A 25,198-nucleotide genomic window follows, 5' to 3' on the forward strand; every position below is an offset into this window, starting at 1 on the left:
ACCAGCCTGCCCCACACTCCCCTGGGTTGGATACTCCTCTTTTGGGGCCACAGTGCCCTGGCTCATCTCCATCGCGGCACCTGTCTCACCATGTACTGTCATTAGTAAATGACATGCTTACTCTCCCTCGTTGGGCATTCGTTAAGGGTGGGCATCTCACCCTCCTTTGATTCCAGAGCCTGGACCTGGCCACACATACATGAATGGTCGTTGGGTTCCACTGGATTCGTGGAGACATGGTGCTAGAAAGGACCCTGGAGGTCACTGAGGCGGCTCCCTCTCTTTAAAGCTGGGATATCGGGCCCTGACTACCTAGTAGGGTAACGAGGACCCAGCTAGTTAGGGCCAGGCCAGGAATTGAACTCGAGGCTCTGCTCCCCAGGGCAGTGCGTCTGCCTTGGATTTAAGAAGGGCCAGGATGGTGGTGACCCAGAAGCCTGCTGGTGAGCCCTCCCTACCCAGCTGCCAGCGTGTCTCAGCCCCTTCTCTCCCCACAGGCACTCTACTGCAGCTGCTTTGTCCCCGTGTACTGCGGCCTCATTCCTCCAACTTACCGGGGCGTGGTGAGTGCTTTGGCGTGGGAGGGGGTGAGCCAGGACCCAGGGGTGCCTCGGGTCCCTATGGCCCCCATCTGGGAGGGTTGGGGGTGGTCTCAGGATTCAGTGGAAAGACCAAGAGTTGGAGAGATTCTTGTGTTTTTCTACTTAGAATTCCCAGTGTAGACGGATTTCTGGGGCTTTAAGATGAACTTCCCCTCCCTATATCGGGCTTCACTCTGGACCACCAACCCATTATTGAGCCTGGCTAGTCAAAACTCCATAAGCTTGCTGGATTTTCTCATTCTTGACAGAGAATGTAGGATACAGATCCTGTGACATTGGTACCTGGAACAATGGGGACCTTTAACGTCATCTAGGCTAGTGCATATGAATCACCCAGGGAGGTCTCGTAAAATAATGCAAAATCTGATTCACTAGGCCTGGAGCCAGAGACTCTGCACCTCTAACCAGCTTCGGCTGATGCCAGTGCTACGGGTGCAGGCCCCACCCTCCGAGGAAGAGGGTCTAACTCATGCCCCCTTCTCATTTTATATAGAAAGAAAATAAGACCCAGGATTCAGCTAGTAGATGGAGCACATATTACATATCAGCTGGGTACTTCCCAGGCACCCCAGAGAGTTAGAGCCTCAGGATCTGTGGTCCTGTGTTCATAGTTGAGGAAACAGAAGCCCCAGGAGGGAAGGGAAGTGTGGTGGCTGGTGGCTAGGCCATGATCAGGGGTGCCCTGGAGAGTGCTGAGGATACCTGACCTGAAAGAGGGAGGCAGTGTGGACCCACGGCGGTCTGGAGAGACCTGCACGGACCCACCTTGTGTTCACCTTCTCAAAAGGCCACGGGAACAGGCTCCATTCCCAGGGTCCCCTTCAACAGTTGAGTGGTTCAGGTGGGGTAGCCTGGGAGGGGAGGTGTATGGAGGAACATTTGCTCCTGCTCTATCCAGAGTATGGAAGGCCTTCTCCCCACAGAGGCCTGGGAGCCCCACCTCAGCACCACTGAGACGGCTGTGGGGACACAGTGTAGGGACAGAGCACTGGGCTGGGAGTTTGGGGGCCACCGTGGACACACCACGCACCCACCTGGACCTGGGTCTCAAGGTTTGTCCCAAGGGACCCATTTCCTGGGTGTACTCCCTGGGTGGGGAAGAGGACCTCTGACCCCAGATGAGCATTTATCACTCTTCCTGCCCCCCATAGCGCTACATCGATGGGGGCTTCACGGGCATGCAGCCCTGCTCCTTCTGGACCGACTCTATCACCATCTCTACCTTCAGCGGGCAGCAGGACATCTGCCCCCGGGACTGCCCCGCCATCTTCCACGACTTCCGCATGTTCAACTGCTCCTTCCAGTTCTCCCTGGAGAACATTGCCAGGATGACCCATGCCTTGTTCCCGCCAGACCTGCTGGTGAGAGGACAGACGTGGAAGGGAGGAGGACTGGCGGAGGGGGGCAGGGACTGGTGGTGAGGACTGGGAGAGGGGGGCAGGGACTGGTGGTGAGGACTGGGAGAGGGGGGCAGGGACTGGTGGTGAGGCCGGGGAGCCAATGGGGCCCACACAGCTCCATCTACGTCTCCTTAAACTTCCTTCTAAACCTGATTCCTGGCCTTGCCACGAACCAGCTATGTGAATGAGACCCCTAAGTGCTCCCAGTCTCAATTTTTTCCCCCCTGTAAAATGAGATATGTCAGAACTGCTGAGAGAAATGTCACCTGAGCATTTCCCCTCTGACATGTACTGTAGGCATCAGCCACGATGGCCCATGGGCCAAATCCAGCCAGCATCTTGGTTTTTGTTTTTATTTTTAAATTTCCAAAACTGCTCTAAAAAAATAAAGTCTATTTTTTTTTTACTGTTTATTTATTTTTGAGAGAGAGAGAGAGCACGAGTGGAGTAGGGGTGGAGAGAGAGGGGGACAGAGGATCCAAAGTGGGCTCTATGCTGACAGCAGAGAACCTGATACGGGGCTCAAACTCATGAACCGTGAGATCATGACCTGAGCCAAGCTGGATGCTTAACCAACTGAGCCACCAGGTGCCCCAAAAATAAAGTTTGTTTTAAAAAATTGTTTTTTTATCACTTACAAAATACATGTCTTTCTTCAGCACAGAAGTGTGATCCTAGAAGCAGGCATCAAGCTTTACTCATTTCTTTGACTATACTCACCGTGTCTACAAAGGGCATTGCTGATAGAAGGTTCTCAGTAATTGTTGTTTGAATGATAACTCCTCTAAGCCAGTTTTGTGACTTACAGTCTAATTATTATTTACAAAACTCACACTCAAAACCCTATTATGCTTAGCCAGGCTATGGATACACAAGATATTTTATTAATCCGATTGATTCTTTGTCCTCCAACTGTTGCATTAGGAATTCTAGCATCTGCCTTATACTAGTTTATCCATAAAGATTATGTCTACTTAGTTTCATAAAAGCAATCCACACGTAGGCAGTTCAAGAAAGATGGAACAAATGCATTGTATTCATCAGAGCCTCTGGAACTCATGTTTCTGCTTACAATCAGTACTTCCATTCTCAAGGTGGCGTGGGTTTTATTCTGGCCTGTGAGCTCAGAACAGGCTTTCCGTTTTTAGAGCATCTGTAAAGGAGAAGAAAGAGAAGGAAAAGAGTAAGAGGAAGGAGAAAGAGGAGAAGAAGAGGAAGAAGAGGAAGAAGAACAGGATGGAAAACAAGAAGAGGAGAAGGAGAGGAGGAGAAGGAGGAAGAAACAGAAGAAGCAGAAAAAGGAGGAGGGGGAGGGGGGAAGAAGGAGAAGAAGAAGAAGAAGAAGAAGAAGAAGAAGAAGAAGAAGAAGAAGAAAGAGGAGGAAAGAAAAAGAAGAAGGAGGAGGAGGAGAAGGAGGAAGAGGAGGGAGAGGGGGAAGCAGAAGAGGAGGAGGGAGGAAAAGGAGAAGAACAAGAAGAACGAGAACTAGAACATAAAGAACAACAAGAAGAGACAGAGACTATCTGTGGTTTCCAAGCCCAAAATATTTACTATCCGGCTCTTTATGAAAAGGCTTTGTGAACAATGTCATGTAATCCTCCAGCATCCTTTGCAGTAGATATTATTATTATTATTATTATTATTCCCATTTTAAAGGTAAAGAAACTGAGGCTGTGAGAGGTTTTATCTACACAGCCAAGAAGTGGCAGCACTGGAATTTGAACCCAGTCTCCAAACTCTGTTCTTCATATGGCCCAAATGCACCTTCTCTGGTTCTATTAGAAACATCTCACCCTCCCCTGCCCAGGGGAAGCTGTAAATGGTTTCACAAACTAACGCACCGTCACTATGGACACATGATCAGGAACTGCTCCCCACTTCTTAGCAGATAGTGAGGGATGGGATGCTGGATGGGTACATTTTGAAAAGCTCATCAAATAAAGCTCAAGGGCAATGAAAGTAGCTTCTTTGGGTGAAGGGACGTCGTCTGTCTCCATTGCTGCAGCCTTAGTTTTTTCTCCCGCTTTCCCTCCTTGCAGATCCTGCACAACTACTACTACCGAGGGTACGAAGATGCCGTTTCCTACTTGAGGAGGTTGAGTAAGTAGCAAATGGGGCCCCAAGGAAGGGGTGGGTTGGGGGTGGGGCAAAGACAGGAAGGGCGGGGCAAAGACAGGAAGTAGAAGGGCTCAGTCGAGGAGGCTTCCCCCCAACTTTGTGAACTAGAGATGCCCTTTCCCAGGAGTTCCCGAAATGGGTGCGGGGATCCGGCAGCTTGCATTGTCCGGGCCAGAAATTGGGATCTTCGTGGAAAAGTGCTTTTTAGGGTAACTGCGGGGTCAGTGGATAAGCTTTTGTACAGGTATGTTTCTGGATTTAAGAACCATGTTTAGGAAAACACATAGCTCGCGTCTTCCTGGAGGGATTCCATTTTCGTGTCGTTTCATTTTATATTCTTTCCAAGACAATCGTATTGTTAATGTAGAACTAGAAATGACTAGTTTATATTTGTGTAAGACTCCAAGTGACATATTGATCAACAAATGAGAGGGAAGAGCCTGTGCCCTGTGTTGGTTTAGCAAGTGTGGTTCCTACACTTGCACCTCCTCCGTGCATTCTTGTGTGGAAGATTCCAATGGCGTGTATTACATACGCTAACTCCATGAAGACCATGGCAAACATCTTTGATAAAAGGAAAGAAACAAGGCTTTTTTCATACTTAGAATTGTGCCCATAGGACATATTTCCAGAAAAAAGGATTCCTGGATCAAAGGAAGTGTTTTTCCCCCCGCGTTGTCATATGGCCCTTGCGATTGTCTTTTTTGGCAATTGTGTGATATTTCATCGCAGTTGTGCAGCAAATTTTGATCATTCTTTTGAGTTTCCAAACGTTCACTATTATAGGGAATGCTGCGGTGAGCTTCTTGTGTATATACTTAAAAATATATATATTTTAGGAGCGAGATTAAGGGATCGAGCGTGGGTTCCCCCCCCGGTAGGATGTATTGACTTTTTTTCCTTCAAAGTTGCTTCCTGCTTGCCCAAGTTCCCCTTGTCCTGACTTTTTCCTCTCTCCTGGGTCCATTCTTCCCGCAAGGGGTAAGAGAAGCAAGAGAGAAGGATGGAGGTAACATGGGTTCTGGAGGCAAGGCCTGGGCCAGGATTCTCACTCCCCCCCTCCCCACCAGCTGTGTGAACTCAGGGAAATCACTTGCCTTCTCTGTCCTGATTCCTAATCTGTAAAGAGGCTTAAATCCTGATTCCTGACCCGTACTAACTGTGTGACCTTGAGCAGGTAATTCATCTCCCAGCACCTCAGCTTCCTCATCTGTAGAAGGAGGCTGATCAGAATTTTATTCCTAGACACAGTCAATCCAGCCCACTGACCCTCTGACCTTGGAGACACCTCTTCTCAGCTCTCTGCAGGACAGGCTCCCCCTAGCCCTGACTCTTCTCTGACAACTTCCCCGCTCCACATTTACATGGGTGACAGATGTGAGGACTGATTCCCAAGTGTCCAAAAGGAGGACCACCCAAGGGGTGGAGATGGGTCTCACCTACAGAGCCTCAGGAATAGGAGGGGCTGGCGAGGGCCTGGGGTCCTTCCCACCACCAGCTGGGGAGCCCCTTCACTCTTTCCTCTGTGATGGCGTGTACTAGGGGACTTGGGGTTGGGGGATCCCCTGATCTGGGGCCGGGATTCTAGAGCAGATACCAGTCCCTGCCTCAGGAGACCTGTCTACACCTCAGGTTGCAGCCTGGCTGCCTGTCTCTCCCCTAGAATTTCCTTCTCTTCCTCTCAGGGAAAGCCCTGGGGAGAGTTATGAAGTGCCTTGCTAAGCATCTCTGGTTTCCCCCACTTCTCAGTAGCCCCTCTGCCAGCCTCTGGGAGGAACCCAGAGCCATCGCCCCCTCCCCCGGCCCCATCATTTACATGATGGTGTAAACGGCGGTCTCAAAGCCAAGGACAAGACTCAAATGGTAGCATTTCGGGCATCCGCTAAAGAATTAGGGCTGTGTGTGGAGCATGGCGGGTTTTCCCAGAGGTCCTGGACTCACTCCAAGTAGGAACAGGCACAACTCATAAGGGAGAAAATGCCTCGTGCCGGCTACAGCTATTTCTGATTGCTCTTCCAATCTGCCAGTGTTGGCATGGCCTTGTCCGTGCGGCCTTCAGCTCCACCCCTACATCCTCTTGGGTGTGGTGGGGCTGGATTTTCCTCTCAGCACCAGATGCGAGCGGGAGGTATGACACATCCTGAGAAATCGTGGCTGGTGCCCAGAGCCACACTCTTAATTCCCACCTGCCATCTGGGAACAGAAAAATGGGAGTCCGCTCCAGCCTTCCGCCCTGCTGGTTTCTGGAGAGGGGGTCAGCTCTGGCAGCAAGCCACACCCGCAGTGTCGCCCTCAATGCCTCCACCCGCCTCCTGGCATCCCCCTTTTCCGCCCTCCCAAGGACTCACATCCTCCTAATTCTTCCTGCCGCCAGGCGAGCTTCCCTCTCCACCCTTGGCCTCCCCCGGCAGCAGCCTTCTGCCAAAGGCAAGGGCACTGCCTGCTGGCGTGCTTGAAAATCCACATTCCCCACACAGACGTGTGCATGTGGGCGTTGAGTGAGGTTGGAGCTCAGAGGATGCCCTGTCTAAAATATCCATCTGGCATCCAGGCGTGCCTGGCCAGGCTGACCGACTCCCTCCTTTCCTTCTTTCCTCCTTCTCTTCTTCCCTTCCTTCCTTCCTTCCTCCCTCCCTCCCTTCCTTCTTGGCCTTCTTGCTTCTTTGGCACCTTCCTCCCTCTCACAATTTAACTCTCTCTCTCTCTCTCTCTCTCTCTCACACACACACACACACACACACACGTGCGCGCGCACACACACACTTGTGAAACCAGCACCACAGTCAAGAGAGTGAACCATCATCCATCATGCCCGAAGTTTTCCTCCACCTCCTTGGTGACCCCTCCCTCCTCCCCCTACTTCCTGTCATTATACACATTTCCAGTATGGACTTACAGTATGGACTCTTTTTGGTCCGCATTCTTTCACTCAGTATAATTATTCTGAGATTCATCGTGTTATTGCATGTATAAATGGTTCATTCCTTTTTCCATTCCATTCCATTTATGAAGATACCACAGTTCGTTTATCCATTCCCCCATTCATGGACATTTAGGTCGCATCCAGTTTGGGGCTCTCATGAATAAAGCTGCTGCGAATACTCATGGAGTCTTAGCACAAACGCATGCTTTCATTTCTCTTGGGTTAATACCTAGGAGTGGAATGTCAAGGTGGTATGGTGAATGTACATTTAATCATAGAATTCTATATACGTATAACCAGGGTAAACACACATAGCGTAGAATTTACTGTCTTAACCATTTGTAAGCGGACAGTCCAGTAACGTTAAGTATATTCACATTGTACAACCCGTCTCCAGAACTTTTTTGTCTTGCAAAACTGAAACTCTATACCATTGATCAACAACTCCTCATTTCTCCTTCTCCAAAGCCCTAGAAGCCACCGTCCTATTTTCTACTTCTAGGAGACTGACTACTTTAGATACCGCATGTCAATGGAGTCATACAGCATTTGTCTTTTTGTGACTGGTGTATTTCACTCTCATAATGTCCTCAAGGTTTATCCATCTTTATCTATCAATGAACAATTTGGATGGCTTCTTCCTCTTGGCTATTGTGAATAATGATGCAATGAACGTGGATGTGCAAATAATCTTCGAGATCCTGTTTTCAATTCTTTGGGACGTATACTGACTAAGGACATATACCCAGAATGTATGTTTAACTTTTTAAGAGACTGCCAAACTATTTTCTGAAGTGGCTGGACCATTTTACATCCCTACAGCAGCGTATAAGAGTTCCAGTGTCTCCAAATTATCACCAACGCTTGAAATGGTCAGTCTTTTTAGTTTCAGCCATTTGATTGGTTGTGTGGTGGTATCTTGTTGTGATTTTAATTTCTATTTCCTTAATGACTAATGATGTTCAGCGTCTTTTCATGTGCTTATTTGCCATCTTCTTTGTCGAAGTGTTCGATTCTGTTGGTCATTTCCCACTATTTAAGAATAGTTCTAGATTCACAGAAAAAATATGAAAATGGTATGGACAGCTTCCATATACTCCTCTTTCCCTAGTATAATGTCTCACACCCATGAGATGTTATAGTATGGTACATGGAAAATTTGGTACATAGTATAGTGGAGTGTTTACAATTATTTCACTAATATTGATGTTATTATTAATTGAAGCCGTATATTCAGACTTCCTTCCTTTTTAACCTAATGCCTTTTTTCTGATCCAGGATCCCCTTCAGGAGACCACATCACATTCTGCCATGGTGTCTCTTTAGGTTCCTTGTATCCGTGACACTTTCTCAGACTCTCCTTGTTTTATGTTTGTTTTTCATGTTTATTTTTGAGAGAGCACAAGCGGGGGAGGGGCAGAGAGAAGGACAGAGGATCTGAAGTGGGCTCTGTGCTGACAGCAGCAAGCTCGATGTAGGGCTTGAACACACGAACCGAGCTGTGAGATCATGATCTGAGCCCAAGTCAGACCCTCAACCGACTGAGCCACCCAAGTGCCCGACTCTTCTTGTTTTTAATGACCTTGGAAGATTTGAGTACTGGCCAGATATTTTGTGGAATGTTCCTTAGTTGGGGTTTGTCTGATGTTTTCCTCATGATTAGACTGGGGTTCTGGGTTCCAGAGAGGAAGACCACAGAGGCAAAGTGCCGTTGTCGCCACATTATATCGAGGGTACATACATGCTATCCCCATGGCATATCACCCATGATGTTGACCTTGCACTTGTCTGCAGTGGTGTTTATTGGGTTTCTCCACTGTGAAGTTGCTCTTTTTCCCCTTTCTATACTGTGCTCTTTGGAAAGAAGTCACTATGCACAGCCCACACTTAAGGGGTGAGAGTTAGGCTTTACTTCCTTGAGGGCAGGGAATGAGGGCAGGGTATCTACATAAATCTCTCTGCTTGGGAGGTTTGTCTCTTCTCCCCCATTTGTTGTACTTCTTCAATTGCTTGTTTGTTTCAGTATGGACTCATGGATACTTATTTTATACTTTGGGTTATTTTTCAATCTTTATTTATTTTGCTACTCACATTGTTCCAGCTTTGGCCATTGGAAACTCTTTCAGTGGGTCCTTTTGCCCATCTGAAAATTGAATTGTTTTATTTAGAAGCTTTTATATGTTTTTTTTAAAAAAGGAGAATGGATAATGATTTATTTCAATTGATACAAAATTTAAAAATATACAGAATAATGTATATTTTTATAGTACATAAATTTGGAAAGTACAAAATTGTATAGAAATTATAAAACTCAAACTCAGGATAGGGTATGTAGGAAAGATAATAGGAACATAGAAGGCTTCTTCTATACCTGGAATAGTATATAGTTTTTGCTTTTTCATTTGACAATAATTTAATAATTATTTAAATGTTTAAGAAATTAGGAGCACTTGGGTGGCTCAATCGGTTGAGCGTCTGACTCTTGATTTTGGCTCAGGTCATGGTCCCAGGGAAATGCCCTTTATTAGAAATATGACTTTCAAATATTGTCTCTCAGCCTGTGATTTCTCTTTCCAATTCCTTAACAGTATTCTGAAAAGGAGTTTTTCATTTTGATAGGGCCCTTATTATTAATTTGCTTCCTTTATGAATCATGCTTTTGGTGTCTTACCTAAGAAATCTTTGCCTTACTCAAGATCACAAAAATGTTTTCTGTTTCCTTCTAGAAGTTTTATAGTTTTTTGGCTTTTCATTTGTGTCTATATTCCATTTTGAGTTAATTTTTGGATGTGGTTCAAGGTATAAAACAAAGTTGTTGTTTTTTTTTTTTTGCATATGGACATCCAGATCCTCCAGTACTGAAAAGACTACGCTTTCTCTAATGAAGTGACTTTGCACCTTTGAGTAAAGTCAGTTGTCTATATATGTCATGAGTCCAGTTCTAGACCTTCTGTTTTGTGCCATTGATCAATTTCTCTGTCTTTATGTCAATGTCATGCTGTCTTCATCACTGCAGCTTTATAATAAATCTTGGTATCGGGTAGTCTTAGTTCTCCAACTTTGTTTTGTTTGTTTTTTTTGTTTGTTTTTTCAAAGGTGTTTGGTATATTCCAGGTCCTTTCCAATCCCATATGAATTTTAGAACTAGCTTGTGGATTTCTACACAAAATACAGTCGTGCAGTACTTGTCAAGCCATTCTCTCCTCCTCTGTAATCACCACCTCAAGACTACCCCTCTCCCTGATCCCCAGCAGAGGGATTTGTATCCAAACAACTTCACAGAAAAAAACCAAAGCCAACAGAGGGAAGTTCTCTCAACTTTGCACTACCGAATATACAGACTCACCCTTCTCTGTCTCCCTCTTTCCTCGAAAGTTAAAGGAAGCAACCCTCTTCTTGCCTAAAACCCACACCCTGCCTGTGCTCAGACCCCTTCACCATCTCAGGACTCTTGAGTCATCCATTATTCTATCTCTCTTTTATATATCGAACCCCCACCTCTCGACTGGATTCTTACCAGCAACTTTCTTTGGTCTACAGAAAGTCTACATCTTTCTTGCCTATTTTAGAAACTTGGCCTGGGTTCCGCCCTTCCCCCTCTCCTCGCTCAGTTCTTACTCCCTCTTGTTCTCACTGTGCTTTTCCTCCCTGGGCAATCCCTCCACAGCCACCAGCACAGCTGCAGTTACCATCCATAGATGAGGCTCCCAAAGGTACACCCTCACCCTCACCCCTTCTCTGAGATCCAAACCCATGTATCCAACTGCCCATTTGTCATCTCTCCTTGGACATCTCTAAGGCCCCTTAAAATCCACATGTCCCCAAACAACCTCATAACCTGTGCCCTCCTCACTGCTCCCCTGACCCATCCCCTCCATGGTCACCCTCTCAGCAACCAGTGTCCATCTGGCTGTGCAAACCAGCTACCTCCTCTCTTCCCTCAATCAATCCAGTGCCAGTTCTTATTTATTTTACCTCCAAAACAGAATCTTCTTTCTATCTCCTTCCAGGTGCAAGCCCTAAACACCTCTCCAGAGCAGCCTTACAGGTTTCCCTGGGTCCCCTAGGCCCTTCTCAGTGAGTCTTCATTCAGCAGCCACAGTGATCTCACCAAAGCCAGAGGTAGTGCAGCATTGCCCCACCTATAAGTCTTTCATGGTCTCCATGGAAACCAAGGGCCCTCAACGTTGTCTACAAGCATGGTCTGGCCCCTGTGGCCTCCTCAGACCTATCTCTCCCCACAGTGCCCCCACCCCGGTTCTAACCACACTAACCTTTCAGGCGCTCCTCATGCCCCCTTGAACTTGTGGCATTTGTGTGTGCTGTTCCCCCTGTTGGAAATGCTCTTCCCCATCCATCCTGACCCCCACCTGGACCTTCACTCGCCCTTCAGATCTCAGCTCAAATATCACTCCCTCAGGGAAGTCCTCCTGATTAAGTCCTCCCTGCTTCCCTGTCTGCTAACATCATGTTTCACTCTTACCTAGAACTTGTCTTGGTTACAGCTTGAGATTATTTGGGGGGGGGTCAATGCCTGCCCCCATGCTAGACTGCACACTCTAAGAAGTCAGGAACCATCACACTGTTTTTGTCCCCTTCATTCCTCAATGCCTGATATAATGCCTGGCACATATATAGATGCTCAATAAATACCCATTGAATAAGTGAATCAATCCACAACCAAATAATATAAATTTGAGTAAGTAAAGAAAGGCCATTCAAAAGCACTAATCCTGCTTATGAAAATAATTTGGGAAATCCCTTTTTGCAAACACCATGCTGATGCCAGGGGTTAGAAATGCCACCTGTGACCCCATGCTGTTGTTCTCCTAGATGATGCTTATCTCAATTCTCCCTCCAAGAGAGTGATGTTCCCCCGCGTAGAAGTGTACTGCAATATAGAACTTGCCCTTGGCAATGAGTGCCCTGAAGGCAGCCAGTCAAGCCTCCAGACAGAAGAGGAATCCATACAACTTCACGCACAGTGGGCTCCCAAAGAGGAAGGAAAGGACAGCCATGGTCCACTTGTGTTCTCGCCTGTGGAGAGACCTGAATCCACACGTGAGCGTCCTGTAGAATCACCCGTTTCACCAGCTGGCTCTTCATTTGAGCAGTCACCTGCCACTGCGCTGGCCTCATCACCATCACATTCTCCAGCTGACCCCATGCCTGCATCACTCCCAGCTGTGCACTTAGCACTCAGCTCAACACCTGTCCAATCACAGCAGCAGGTACAAACGACCGGATCACCACCAAGACCCCCATCCTCCCCGTCATCTGTGTCACCCAGGCCACCGGCTGTAGTGACATCTCCAACATTGCCCCAATGTTCTCCTTCAGCGTCACCTACACAGCTACCCATGGAAGACCTGGGCCCAGAACAGCCCCAAGGTATGGACACTTCTGGCTTCTCACAGAAGAAGCCAGAAGTATTTCTTATGTCTGGAGCCCCTTGGCAAAGGTGCAACAACATGGTAGCTGATAACCATTGCTTTAGAGGGGTGCAGTGGTGACGTGAGCAGTTAGCTTTAGAGGCTTCACCTGTTTTGAGGATAGGCCACCACAAGGGGACAGTGTTCTTGACATTTGTTCAGGTTTTTAGTCCAGTGATTTTCAAAGGTTGGTCAGAGGCCGTGACAGCAAACTCATCACCTGGGAACTTGTTAGCAATACAAGTTCTCAGGCCCCACCGCAGACCTACTGATTCAGGGAGTGGGACCCAGGTATCTATATTTTTTACAAGTCCTCCAGGGGGTTCTTTTGAGAACCATGTTTGAGAAGCACTGTACCAGAAGGTTTTTATTGTGATAGCCACTGTGCTGGGGGAGGGCTACTCAAAGAGTGCTTTGTGGACCAATGCTGGTCCCCAAACTATTTGTTACTAATTTGCAATGAAATGTGCAGAGGTTGAAAGTAAGCATTTAGGACTATTTTTAGCAATAAATATTGTCAGGACATCCGAGAGCTTGGTCATTTTCCTACTAATTCATTGTATTTCACAAAAGTACTAGTTCCATTATGGATTGCAAAAAAAAAAAAAAGATTTTTAAAAACTGGTTCTTCACAACTAATATCTTCTACAGACAGCTTGAAAAGTACAGCTCTTGAGTCTTCAAAGATGAAGAATTTTCAGTTCCTCACTCAAGAAATCTCCCCTCCAGCAGAGGGGATGACAGAGATACCAGCCTCAAAAATACAGAAAAAATTAGTAACTGCTACATCACTAACAAAAATGGAGCGTGGGAGGTAGTCAAGTAGTCATAGAGATTAAGATCACTTCTGGGGCGCCTGGGTTGCTCAGCAAGTTAAGCATCTGACTTCAGCTCAGGTCATGATCTCGCAGTCAGTGAGTTCCAGCACGGCATCAGGCTCTGTGCTGACAGCTCAGGGCCTGGAGCCTGCTTCAGATTCTGTGTCTCCCTCTCTCTCTGCCCCTCCCAACTCGTGCTCTGTCTCTCTTTCTCTCTTTCAAAAATGAATAAACATTTTTAAACATTTTTTTAAAAGATCACTTCTGTCTGAGGTAATTGATTAAGGAAATGCTTCTTGGAGGTGACAGGTGAGCTGAAATGAACAAGATTTTGATGACCGTGGTTTGTGAGACAGGATGGGGCAGAGTAGAATGAGAAATTCAGATTTTGTTTATTCTAGATGTTCAGTTTCAGAGAAGGAAAGTGCAAGGAACATTCAGGATGAAGAAGATACCTGTTTGGCTACTGTGGATGGTCTGTGTGGGGGCAAACGGAGAGGTCCCCAAATGATGGACTAAAGCCAGCTCATAGGGTCTCCATGGTCCATCCACCAAACTCCCATAGTTATTAGGGCAAACATTAGCACAGACTAGCATGACAGTTTCCTTCTTGTACCCAAATCAGGGGTACACTTTCTCTGGAATAGATTTGACCCTTTTAATCACAGTAAAATACCAGGACCTTAAAAGTAAGAAAATTGGCCCAAGTGTTTCACATGCTGTCTTACATGCTGTTAAATTAAATGCATTTGTTTTATGTTATTCACACCCGTGTCCAAAGATAGCCATCTTCAGGTTAGCCTGGGCAATCCTGGGCCCTGAGTTGGCATTACTTGCTCATGCTGGGGGTAGACAGAGGGGACAGACAGTCCAGTGCTTCTTAACTATGGGCCATTTTATCCTCAGGAGACATTTGGCAATATCGGGAGATATCTTTGATTTTCAGCTAGTGGGTAATATCTGGTGTGTAGAGACCGAGGACGCTGCTGAACATTCTACAGTGCAGAGCCTCATGATGAAGAAATATCTGGCCCTTACATTCAGTAGTGCTGTATAGTTATGGTCTTCAGCTGGGCCTCAGTAACAACAGCCTAGGCCATCTGTGGGAGATGGGCAGAAGGGAGCCTCTCAGAGGTTAGTGTGATCTGTCGTTTAGTGGTGGCCATGTTGCTGTTAGGGGTGAAGGGGGTTGCAAAATGTCCCAGGAAAATCCATAAACACAGGAGCTGCAAATAGGTTTGGGAAAGCCAGGGATATCCAACGACACCCCAAATGGAAGAACTTCAAGTGGAGGAACTTAAATATAGTTTACATTATTTTTATTTATACATATTACAAAATTACACAGTCATCTTCATATATTATCTATCCCCATACTCACAGAAAATAGGAAAAGAGCTTTCTTAAGAACAATGGTCATGAAACTATTAATATTTTCTTTTCCATTAAAAAAGAAAAAAGCTTTACACATAGCAGGTGATGGGAGGTTCAGGCCCCTACGGGCGATTTTCCTGAAAACTTGCCCTAACATGGTTGCTTTTTTGTGAGGGGATTGTTGATACCACTACACCAAAGGTCAGTATCCATCCTGTCACAAGATGCCACTGCCCTGGGTCTCCGTCAACATGAGAATTTGAGATTAAGAGAGATGTTTACTGTTTCTGGATACTCTTGCTTACTTCCTATTGTTATTTCAAAAATGACTAAATACTCCTCCCCGTCCACGCCTTACTCACGTCTCCTCAATTTTTGCTTTTGTAGCTCCCCTTGCCTCTTCAAGTCGGAAAGGTGCCATGCCTGTGGTTAACGTGAAGGAAGCCACCAACAAGCCCTATGCAATGTAAGTTTGCCTTTAACTGGGGACACATTCTTTCCTTTGGCCAAGGAACAGGGGGCCTAGCTAAGTGAATTTTTCCTTCTCTTTAGCTGCCCTAGGAACACTGGGATCCTTTTCCAGTTTGTATGATTACAGTCCACCCCTTTACACTTCTCTCTTCTTCAGTGGGGGCAACGAGTGGGAAATGAGCTATTTGTGCTCAATGTACCTTCTCCAAAAGCAGCAGGAGAATGTGCAGCCCCTCACTTCTTACTCTCTGGAGCCAGCTCTGTTCAAGAGAGCTAGCAGGCATGTTACATCCTACCCCGAGGTAGCCCCTGCACAGTATGAATTGAGGGACTCTATTAAAGGCCTTCCTTAATCCAAATTATTTTCTATCATCATGGTAAGAGGGATAATATTCCTATGTTGTAGATTGTCCCCAGAAAATCTTTTTTTATAATGCACATCAGTTGTCTGGGTTGTGTAACGTGTTCTCCATTACTACCTTTGAGGTCATTCTGAGAGGGCCTGAGGATTGTTTTTTTTTTTTTTTTTTCCTTTTTTTTAGGGACCACATTACCCAGTCTCCCTCGTTGGCTGCTTGCCAATTGGGCTGGCCATTGTCAGGCACCAGCAGGGATCAGAGAGTGGGTCAAAGGGTATCTTTCCCCTCCCCTACCTTAATCCCTCCTGCCCTGGGGCAGCTCTGGCAGAGGCTGGGGTTCTCAGGGCCACAGTTGCAGGTATTGAGAGAGCAGGTCCTTCTGATGTTCCCACTCCATATCATATCAAATATATTAAAATATACCTGCTTCTCACATTAAGTATAATTTTCATTATGAGACTTTTGGGGGGGCACCTGGGTGGCTCAGTCAGTTGAGCATTCGACTTCAGCTCAGGTCATGATCACATGGTCCATGAGTTCAAGGCTTGGCATCAGGCTCTCTGCTGTCAGCACAGGGCCTGCTTTGGATCCTCTGTCCCTCTCTCTCTCTCTCTGCCACTCCTTGATCTCTCTCTCTCTCTCTCTCAAAAATAAATAAACATTTTTTAAAAAGACTTTTTGAAAGAGTTTGCATAAATTTTAAAAATTTATGCTTGGGCATAAACTATGCATTTTTGTTCACATGGTTTAAATTTTATTGCATTGACATATAACTGTATAAAAGTTTGAGTTTCCATTGACTAGTTGGCATAATGTTACTTAAACAGTCATTGATTATAAAATAAATGTTTGCCGTGGAACTCTGGTGTTCAGCCAGGGTTAAAAACCATAGCATTGGTGTGTCTGTCTACCTTCTGAGCTGGAGCAGGGCCCTGATGGTGGGGAACACAGGACAGGTTATTAACAAACCATTTGCTTCATCTCTCACTCAGGGACAACCCTGCCGAAGACTCAAGTTGGATGAGCAAAATATTCAAGAAGAACAAACAAAAGACAAATGGCACCAGAAAAGGCTTCCCAAGACATCCACGGTCCAAAAAACCAGGCAGCAAAGTGCAGTGAGTGTGGCTAATGTTTCTCAAATTCCCTGGGGAGGAAAAGCTTTGGGAACAGTCTGCAGGAAGATCACAAGGAGTAGGGAGGAGTCAGTAAGAGCCGGGGGGGGGGGGGGGGGGGGGGGGGCGGCGGTTAGGAGCTGGGCTTTGGAGTCTGACCCACCCAACAGAAAATCCCTGGTCTGCCACTATCTCACTCAGTGAGCATGCCTAGGACAAGTGGTCTATCTGAGCCTCTATTTCCCAACCTGTAAAATAGGGATGATATTGTGAAGCTTTAATGAGGTCAACATGTAAAGTGCTTTGCTGCAGAATGCAAGATGTGTAATTAGCACTCAATAATTTAGTAGATATTAGGGTTATAGGCAGAGGTTAACTAACTACCATCTCAATAGAACTCTACTTAAAAAACAAACTAGACAGTTGTGTGACCCTGTGACCCTCAACACGTAGAGATCCAAATTGTTGCCAAGCTATAGCTAAAAGCCCTAACCGTTTTAGGCCTGCTTGGTATATATTTTTTAATTATATTATATTGTCATTGATTCCATTAGTCAACCTTTATTGAGCACCTAATAGATACTAAGCACTCTACTTGTCTCTGGAGATAGCGAATGAATTAAACTCAATCCCCAACTTTTTTTTTTTTTTTTTTTTTTAATTTATTTTTGGGACAGAGAGAGACAGAGCATGAACGGGGGCGGGGCAGAGAGAGAGGGAGACACAGAATCGGAAACAGGCTCCAGGCTCCGAGCCATCAGCCCAGAGCCCGACGCGGGGCTCGAACTCACGGACCGCGAGATTGTGACCTGGCTGAAGTCGGACGCTTAACCGACTGCGCCACCCAGGCGCCCCTCAATCCCCAACTTTTAAGAGTTTATCCCAAAATTGAACTTTGAGCTAAAGACAAGAACGAAGTCTTAATTTTTTACTGAGCCATAACATTTTTTAAAAGAGACATGCATATATACATATACACTTGCAAATGAAAAATGCTAGCTTTTGTGGGGTTTTTTTAAAGTTTATTTATTTTGAGACAGGGAGAGCACAAGTGGAGGAGGAGCAGAGAGAGAAGGAGAGAGAATTCCAAGCAGGCTCTGCACTGTCAGTGCAGAGCCCAATGCAGGGCTCGATCCCATGGACCATGAGAACATGGCCTGAGCTGAGATCAAGAGTCAGATGCTTAACTGACTGAGCCACCCAAGTGCCCCGAAAAATACCAGTTTTAACCACAAATGAAGCCAGGAATCATCTACAACTATTTTACTGGATTATCAAAATATTCTCTGAATGGGACAGACCCACATTGCTGTCTAATTCGCTTCAAGCCTCCATTGGTCAGAAAAATCCCCAAGTCATTTTAAGTGACATCCTTCCGTGTTGTTCCTGTCCCAGATGGGATCCCTGGGTAGGCAGAGAGATTATCAGATAGATGAAGGTCAAAAGCTCACCCCGGCAGCAACAGGCCCACTTTGAGGTCTGGGCAGTTAGGTACTTGGTGGGTGGTGGGAAGCAGTATGGTGGGGAGGAGATTCTCAGAGCTGCTGCAGAAAGCGGGGCAGATGCATGTGTCACTTTCTGGATTAAAGGATGGGCGGGGAGGGTGCAGGACCCAGCAGGCCATTGGTGGTCCTTAGGGGTCATCGGTTTAGTGTGTCCTGGGATTAGTCTCACTCTGTTCCTTGGTCTTCAGCCTCCAGATTTCTTTGACTTTTGAGGGTCCATATCTCTGTCTCTAGCAGCTCAAGGTCAAGTTTGGTCATGAGAGCATAGGCAGGTCTGCTGTGGGGGTAGGGAAGCTTCCTCGGGGCTGGGAGTGCCATCTGGAAGCCAGACCCAGACTTGGGTCCCTTCATTCCAGGGCCAGGCCTCTTCCTATACATTGGAGCAGTGGAAACTGTGTAACTCAGCGAGCTCTACCTTGGCCGATAAACTTCTAGGATTCAAGTGGCTTTATAAAGGAGCAGCCTGTGATAAAAACAAACAAAACAACATTCACAGCTGTGGGAAATACTGTTGTCAGTAGGTCACACATTCCGTCTGCGTTGTTCCTTTATAGAACAGATTATGAAACTGCCTGGAAGCAATTTACCAATTGACGGTCTTAAGCAATTCCATGCACATTCGTACTCTGAGCTTCAAAGACCAGGGTAGGGGGTCAAAAAAAGATGCTCAAAAAGGTTAGGCATAGAGGAGGAGCAACCCAGAAAGAGAGGAAATCTACAATCACAAGTGACATTGTCACATCCATGGCCTAGTCCTGTGCAAACTCCTGATCCCCAACTGATATTCCTCCCAACAAACAGAAGAGAGGCTAGAATAAAAGCTATAGGGTAAGGGGCGCCTGGCTGGCTCAGTCAGTAGAGCATGTGATTCTTGATCTCAGGGTCTTGCGTTCAAGCCCCACGTTGGTCCTAGAGCCTACTTTAAAAAAATAAATAAGTAAAAGCTACAAGGTAGATGTTCCATATGTTAATATCTCTCTCCTTCTCTCTCGCTGTCTCTCCTGTGTTTTTTAAATCGGATGTTCAAATTCATATTCTGGTGCTAATTGTATTAGTCAGTTATTGCTGCTACGATAATGCTATATAACAAGCAATCCCCCCCCCCCCCACTCTCAGTGGATTATAAAACAAACGTTTATTCTCCTCTTCCATAGTCCTGTGAGTTGGCTGGGATGCTGCTGCTTAGGTTACAGGGAGTCCGGGGCATGGCTATGTATATGTATCAGCCTAGCTTTCCACTGCTAGCCTCGTCTCTCTTCCAGTAAGAGTTCAGTGGTCATCTGATTTGGGTTGTGTAACTGGTCTCAAAGTGGCAAGATGGATTGAGAAATCCAGGGACTGCCTCCAGGCTACAAGTGGAAAAGGAAGAGGTCCCTCTTGCTCATTGCTACTCAAATCCTCTCAACTGCTACCCATTCTGTCAGACTCCTCCAATTTCCACCAGTAGAGAGCCCCTCCTTTGGGTTACTATGGAATTTCTCCCTATCCAAATGTGAATGTAATGATAATAGCTAAAACTTCCAGAGTAGTTATTATGTTCCAGGCATTGTGGCACAGAGAGGGTAAGCAACGTGTCCAAAGTCACACAGTAGGTAGGTGGCAGAGCCAGGATCCGAGTCATCTGCCACCAGTGTCTTGGTGTTGATCACTGAGTGGTAGAAGGAGCACTGGAGTGAATCGGAAGTCACGGGGCCCAGTCCTAGTGCCTCCGTTTGGGCGGGAAGAGGTCTGGGGGTGTACTTGGAGGTGCACGGGCAGACGTGGCAGGGACAGGGCAGGCTGGCTCAGGTGCCGTGCTAACAAAGTTGGTCTTCACCTGTGGTGCTGGGAGATCATTACAGGATTTAAACAGAATGACACCGTCGGATTTGAAAACCATCCAAGAACATATAAGTCCACATCCCAGCATTTCTCTGCGTGGGCTCTGCGGGTGTCTTCCTGCAATTTCCTCGAGAGGGCGAATGATTGGCCAGGGTCACACAGCACATGGAAGGGGCCTTGAAACTCAGGTCCTTGCAGAGCCCCCTTTTTGTCTCACTTCTCCTCACACGTGCTTTCTTGGCTTCTCGCATCCAGGTCTGCTCCCTGCCCACTCGACTTCTCTCTGCTCTCCACGTCCGAGACAGTTTGGGTCACCTACAGGCCTCATCCCAGATCCAGGAATACAGCTACAGGCCGGATCCAGGAATACAGCTGCCCCGAGGTGTGGAACTGCCCAGGGTGACCCTGGAAGCCAGGCACTGCCTGCTCTGTCCTGGGATGCTGTCTGCCCAGTTTCCTTTCTGACCCCACCTGCCTCTTCCTGGCCATAGTCAAGGCCAACACTAGCCCATATATTGCCTTGTGCACTGAGAAAACAGTACCCTTTCCTGGAGAACTTGATTTCCAGCTGCTGGAAGATTGTGATAATATACTGGTTTTGTTAAAACGGTTGACTGCCGCCTGCTAGAAATCTGTACGAATGACGTACAAAGGTACAGAACTGTACAAGTAACATGCAGAAGACTGTACAAATATGCCACAGCATGAATACGTCCATGAAATGCTTACCCTTTGTCTTAGCAGTGTCTCCTTGTACAGTGTGCAGTCTGCACGACTGCACTCAGCGCTCTGGAGGCCACTCCACTTCTTTCCCCTTCCTGCAAAACCAAATACTAACCAGACTTTTGTAAATCAAATGATGTTTCAAACACTATTAAGTCCTGCTCTGTCAGTGGAATTCTCCACTTGCAAAAGACCCGTGTAATTATAAAGCGGGATCTGATAGCTGATTTCTGGTATAAATTGAGATTTCCGATTCCTATGCATCCAGTTGGCTATCATGGGGCCTGGCTACTTGCTTGGGGCTGCCTGAGGCATTTGAAACTGTGAAGGATGTTCTCAGCGGAAATAAGGGGAGGAACGTCCTAGATGAGGGACTTAGAAATGATGAATCTCTGTCCTTTTTCTAGGAAACTGTGAGCCGAGAGAGAAAACTTGAGCTGGAATGGGAGAGAACCTGATGACCCCATGGTAGAGCCTTCTCCCCAAGGCTCTCAGATGCAGTCCCCTCACCCTATGCCTTCTGGGGACCAGGTGTTACCCACTAGCAAGCCTGTTGGTGTGGAGAGTCCTGATTCCCCTGGGTGAGCACTTCCTTGTCTGAACATCCTCCCGGCCCCGGCCTGACTTCGCTTCTTTGAGACGGGGCCATGTCAGACCCCGGCCCCCCAGAATCTAGTCTACAGGGCCAAACCCTTGGGGATCGAGCGGTACTGAGCCACGGACGCACTTTCCTCTTTCCCATCAAGAGATCAGGCTCTTTTCCTTTGCTTTGTTTTGTTTTTAATTCTCTCACTGTCCCAAAGGCTTGACTTAGAACCACCGGACTCTGCCTCAGCTGCTCCCTGGAATCACTCGTGGAGCTGATCCAGCACGAGGTCATGATAAGCTCCCCAGGGCTTGTGTGGTGTGGCTGCGTGAGCCAGCCATCCTGGACTTCCCTGAGTCCTGGTGTGGTTGTAGAGGACACAGAGGCCAAACGTCCCTTCCCCTCCCATCCCCCAGCATGAGGGCAACACGAGGGCAGACCCTGTCTGCTGTTCACACCTCAGTTAAAATGTTCCACAGCAAAGACTTCAGCCTCAATTTTTCCAGCCCAGCCAGAAAAAAATTAGCCCCACTGCTCACTGGAGTGTGGATAGCTTCCAGCCCCAGCCAGGCCCAGTAAGGAAGCCTGGGCTGCCCACGGCCTCGGATGTATTTGCTTTGCAAATCCTGGAATGCAAACCCCAGAGGACTGGGTGGAAGACAGCCCTGAGCTTGGCTGGGGCCTCTGGAGGATGCATGCAAATGTTAGCCATGGAGGGCAGCGGGCCGTGGCAAGAGGGCCTGGCGGAGCCTACATCTAACAGGATCACGTCAGGGAGCAGGAGTCCACACAAGCTCCCTTTAGAACGTTCTGCCAGGAAGAATTTAATTTAACTGTACCTTTGAGAAGCTGAGAAGAATCAAATCTCAGGTGTTCTTGCACCCTGTTCCTACTCCAGGTCTGTGGCTCAGACCAGTCAAGGGGAGCGCCCTGGGGACCATGTGGGGGCGGAGAGACAAGTCCACGGCGGTCCCCTAGCCTCTCCCCCAGGAGTGGTCTTGTGGTTTGCAGGCGGGAGCGGCCAGAGCCCTTGAGACCTGTGAACCAGGGGAGGGAGGGTTTCAGGCTCGCACAACTCGGGAATGCTTATGCCCTGCTGTGCAAGGGGGAACTGAACATGACATTAACTGTTGTTTGACCTGAAAGCCTGTATTCAGAGCCCAGATGCCCTTCTGTTAGAGTCAGGTTACAGTTAGAATCAATAAATTCCTGTGTATATTTCCCTTCATTTTTCGTATGTCCCTTTTCCCCATTAGGAGGCAATTAAGAGAATTGTTCTTGCGTTGGTTTCAGGGCCGCTGGATAAAATACAGGACATCTTGTTCAATTTGGATTTCAGAGAAACAATGAATAGTTAGCATGAGTATGGCCCCAGTATTGCTATTATTTGTTGTGTATCTGAAATTCAAATTTAGGCCACCCATATTTTTATTTGCTAAATTTGGCAACTCCAATTAGTTCCTTTCTCCTTATCTTTCTTTTCTCTTAAAGCCAATACTAGTGGATTGGTTTTTGATGTGTCAGTCACTGTGGTTCAAAATTGGAGCTCTCACTAGTGTGGAGGTCAAGGGCAGAGCACACTCTGGTCTTCCAAACAAGCACATCCAAATGACCCCTGAGGCTCTGCCCTCCCTGTAACTCAGCTAACATCCCGAACTCAACCAGGTCTTGGCTGACCCCATTATCTCTGACTCACTGAGCCTCCTGACTTCTCAGCGTCAGAAATTAGGTTAATTAAAAGTCCTGATGTCACTTACCCACCTTTTGAAAGCGATTCGAAGCAGCAGAGTGTCCCATGCACCTCGGTGCTCTCGAAAGCCTCTGTGGTGTGAGTTGAGGGAGCCCCACCCTCACACAATGGTGTCCCACGCTCCTACATTCCTACTGGCACAAGATTCCCATAGCTAGCGAGGTCCACGAGCATCCCAAGGGCAGGGGTCGTGCCTTCTGCATTTGTTTATTCCATAGAGCTAGATCAGACCTGGCACATAGTAAATGCTCAATAAGTATTGGTTGGGAAAAAGAACTCATGGATTAGACAACAAGGAGAGGCACTAAAACAGGGGTTCTGGGAGCTGGGTCCTGGCCTGGTTCTGTCTGTAGGTGGTTACGTGACCTTGAACGAGGCACCTGCCCCTTCTGAGCCTCAGCTTTTTCATCTATGAAGTGAGGCACTGCCCTCTTCTGCCCTCCTCAGAGCATGACAGTGAGGCTTCAAGGGTTGGAAGCGGAAAGTGGTTTGGAAAGAAGACAAGCTGTGCACACCAGAGGGTCGCCCTCCCCAGGCAGCCCCTGGAAAGACTCCTGTGTTATCTGAGAGAGGGGAGAGGAGGCCTTCGACGCCTTCCAGCAGAGACCACATTCTCTGGACCAAAAGCCAGACACTGTATTCTGTCCATTTTTACCCTGGTTCTGAATGGCCAAAATTAGGGACTTAGTAAAACAGATGGTGTAGAATCAAGACTGGCCCAGATTTTCCTGGACATATAATTAACTGTCATCCTAAGGGTCCCAGAGTTGTAGGATGTCAGGTCCAGAGGGCAAGTATCATGTCCCTGACGTCCCTCAGCCTGTGGGGAGCTGGACTAAAACCCAGGTCTCCTGATGCCCAGGGCACTTCATTACTGTCTTAGCAAGTTGGTGCTCAAGGACGGGACACCTGGGGAGCAACCAGAGAGGGCCCCCAGGCGGGGACAAGGGGGCTGACCCTCACAGCCTTGCAGGCGCCAGACTGGCCTAGTTGTGGCGGGTGGGCTCCCATCTTGCCACCACTGTGAATAATCCAGATTAGACCTTTGTGCAAGTCAATTTCTTTATTTGCTTAAATAACACAGTACAAAAATGAGACTCAGATGCCAGCATCGGGAACTCATACCAAATAGTCATATAGCTTAAAGAACATCATTCTAAATAAGAAACAATGTACAGAAGGTTCCTGACCCTCATGTCCGATCTGGTTCTGATCCTTCACATTTGGGGGCTGTGTTCTTGAACAGTGTCTAAACTAAATCCATAAATAGCTCACCTCTCCTCCACCTCCTTAGAAGCAGCAATAAAAGAAAATGACTTTCCAGAATATGCTTTGTTGAACTTCCTAAAACTTTGCCTCAGGTTTGAGGCCAGTCCCATCTAAGTGCCCAAGGCCTCTCTGCCCTAGGTTTCACCCCTCTCCCCAGCCTTACCCCACAGTGATCAGTGAATGTTCAATATAGCAATAGAGTATCTACCAAGGGTAATAACAGTGAGTCCATATTTTAACACCCTCTCCCCTATGACCGTATGTTCCAGGTAGTGTCCAAGGGTTATGTGCATATCCCTGTTGGGCATGCATGTACATAATGGACATGTGGCAAATTGCCCACGTGAGCCAAGCTGTTCAAACTATTCAGCTTTGTAGAAGGCAGAGCCTCTAACAGCCCACACTTCACCTTTGGGCAAAAATAAAAAGGAGCCCTTTCTCAAGACATTTTACTGCCATCAGGTAGAAACCTATTATCATAAATCTACAAATCTACAATGTCTAGGAAGTGAATAGCACTTACTGGGGTATGGTGTTCTTGAGCAGTGCACATCCGTGCAACCATCCATGGCAATCCACCTTAAAGTCTTCCCTCATTTCCTGAAAACTACCCAGATCATAACTATAATAACAACATACATGGACAAGGCACTATGTAATTTTCAGAACTCTTCACATTCATCTTCTCACTGACTCTTGGCAAGGCATGATATGCGAGGGGTGCAAGGCATCAGCTTCACTTCTCTGAACAAAGAATTCTGGGACACAGGGTTGGAAGGATTCTGAGAGGCCAGGGATCCCCAATCCGCAGGTCTTCCCTATCTGAGGCCTGCAGACTTCCTGAGAGGCGTCTACAAATCCATATGGGCATTAAGTACCATTGGTGAACTGAATAAATTATTTGTTGCGTATAGATGCACATCTGTTTAAAT

The 25,198-nt window shown here is 47.0% G+C and overlaps 1 protein-coding gene across 3 annotated transcripts in view; it reads left to right on the forward strand.

The window, feature by feature from the left end:
* PNPLA1 (patatin like phospholipase domain containing 1) overlaps positions 1 to 22,453 on the forward strand; it is a 29,492-nt gene extending 7,039 nt beyond the window's left edge. For 2 of the 3 annotated variants that reach the window (XM_042986216.1, XM_015538956.2), the window contains exons 3-10: positions 498 to 563; positions 1,754 to 1,963; positions 4,042 to 4,102; positions 11,877 to 12,434; positions 15,055 to 15,133; positions 16,490 to 16,615; positions 20,194 to 20,320; positions 21,069 to 22,453. In XM_042986216.1, coding sequence (XP_042842150.1) covers positions 498 to 563; positions 1,754 to 1,963; positions 4,042 to 4,102; positions 11,877 to 12,434; positions 15,055 to 15,133; positions 16,490 to 16,615; positions 20,194 to 20,320; positions 21,069 to 21,119 — 1,278 coding nt within the window. In that variant the 3' untranslated portion in view covers positions 21,120 to 22,453. Of the gene's footprint in view, positions 1 to 497; positions 564 to 1,753; positions 1,964 to 4,041; positions 4,103 to 11,876; positions 12,435 to 15,054; positions 15,134 to 16,489; positions 16,620 to 20,193; positions 20,321 to 21,068 lie in introns of those variants that run through there. The other variant, XM_042986215.1, reaches the window with a different exon arrangement.
* Positions 22,454 to 25,198: the final 2,745 nt, after the last annotated feature.

Source organism: Panthera tigris, chromosome B2 (assembly GCF_018350195.1).
Source record: "Panthera tigris isolate Pti1 chromosome B2, P.tigris_Pti1_mat1.1, whole genome shotgun sequence".
Lineage (NCBI taxonomy): Eukaryota > Metazoa > Chordata > Mammalia > Carnivora > Felidae > Panthera > Panthera tigris.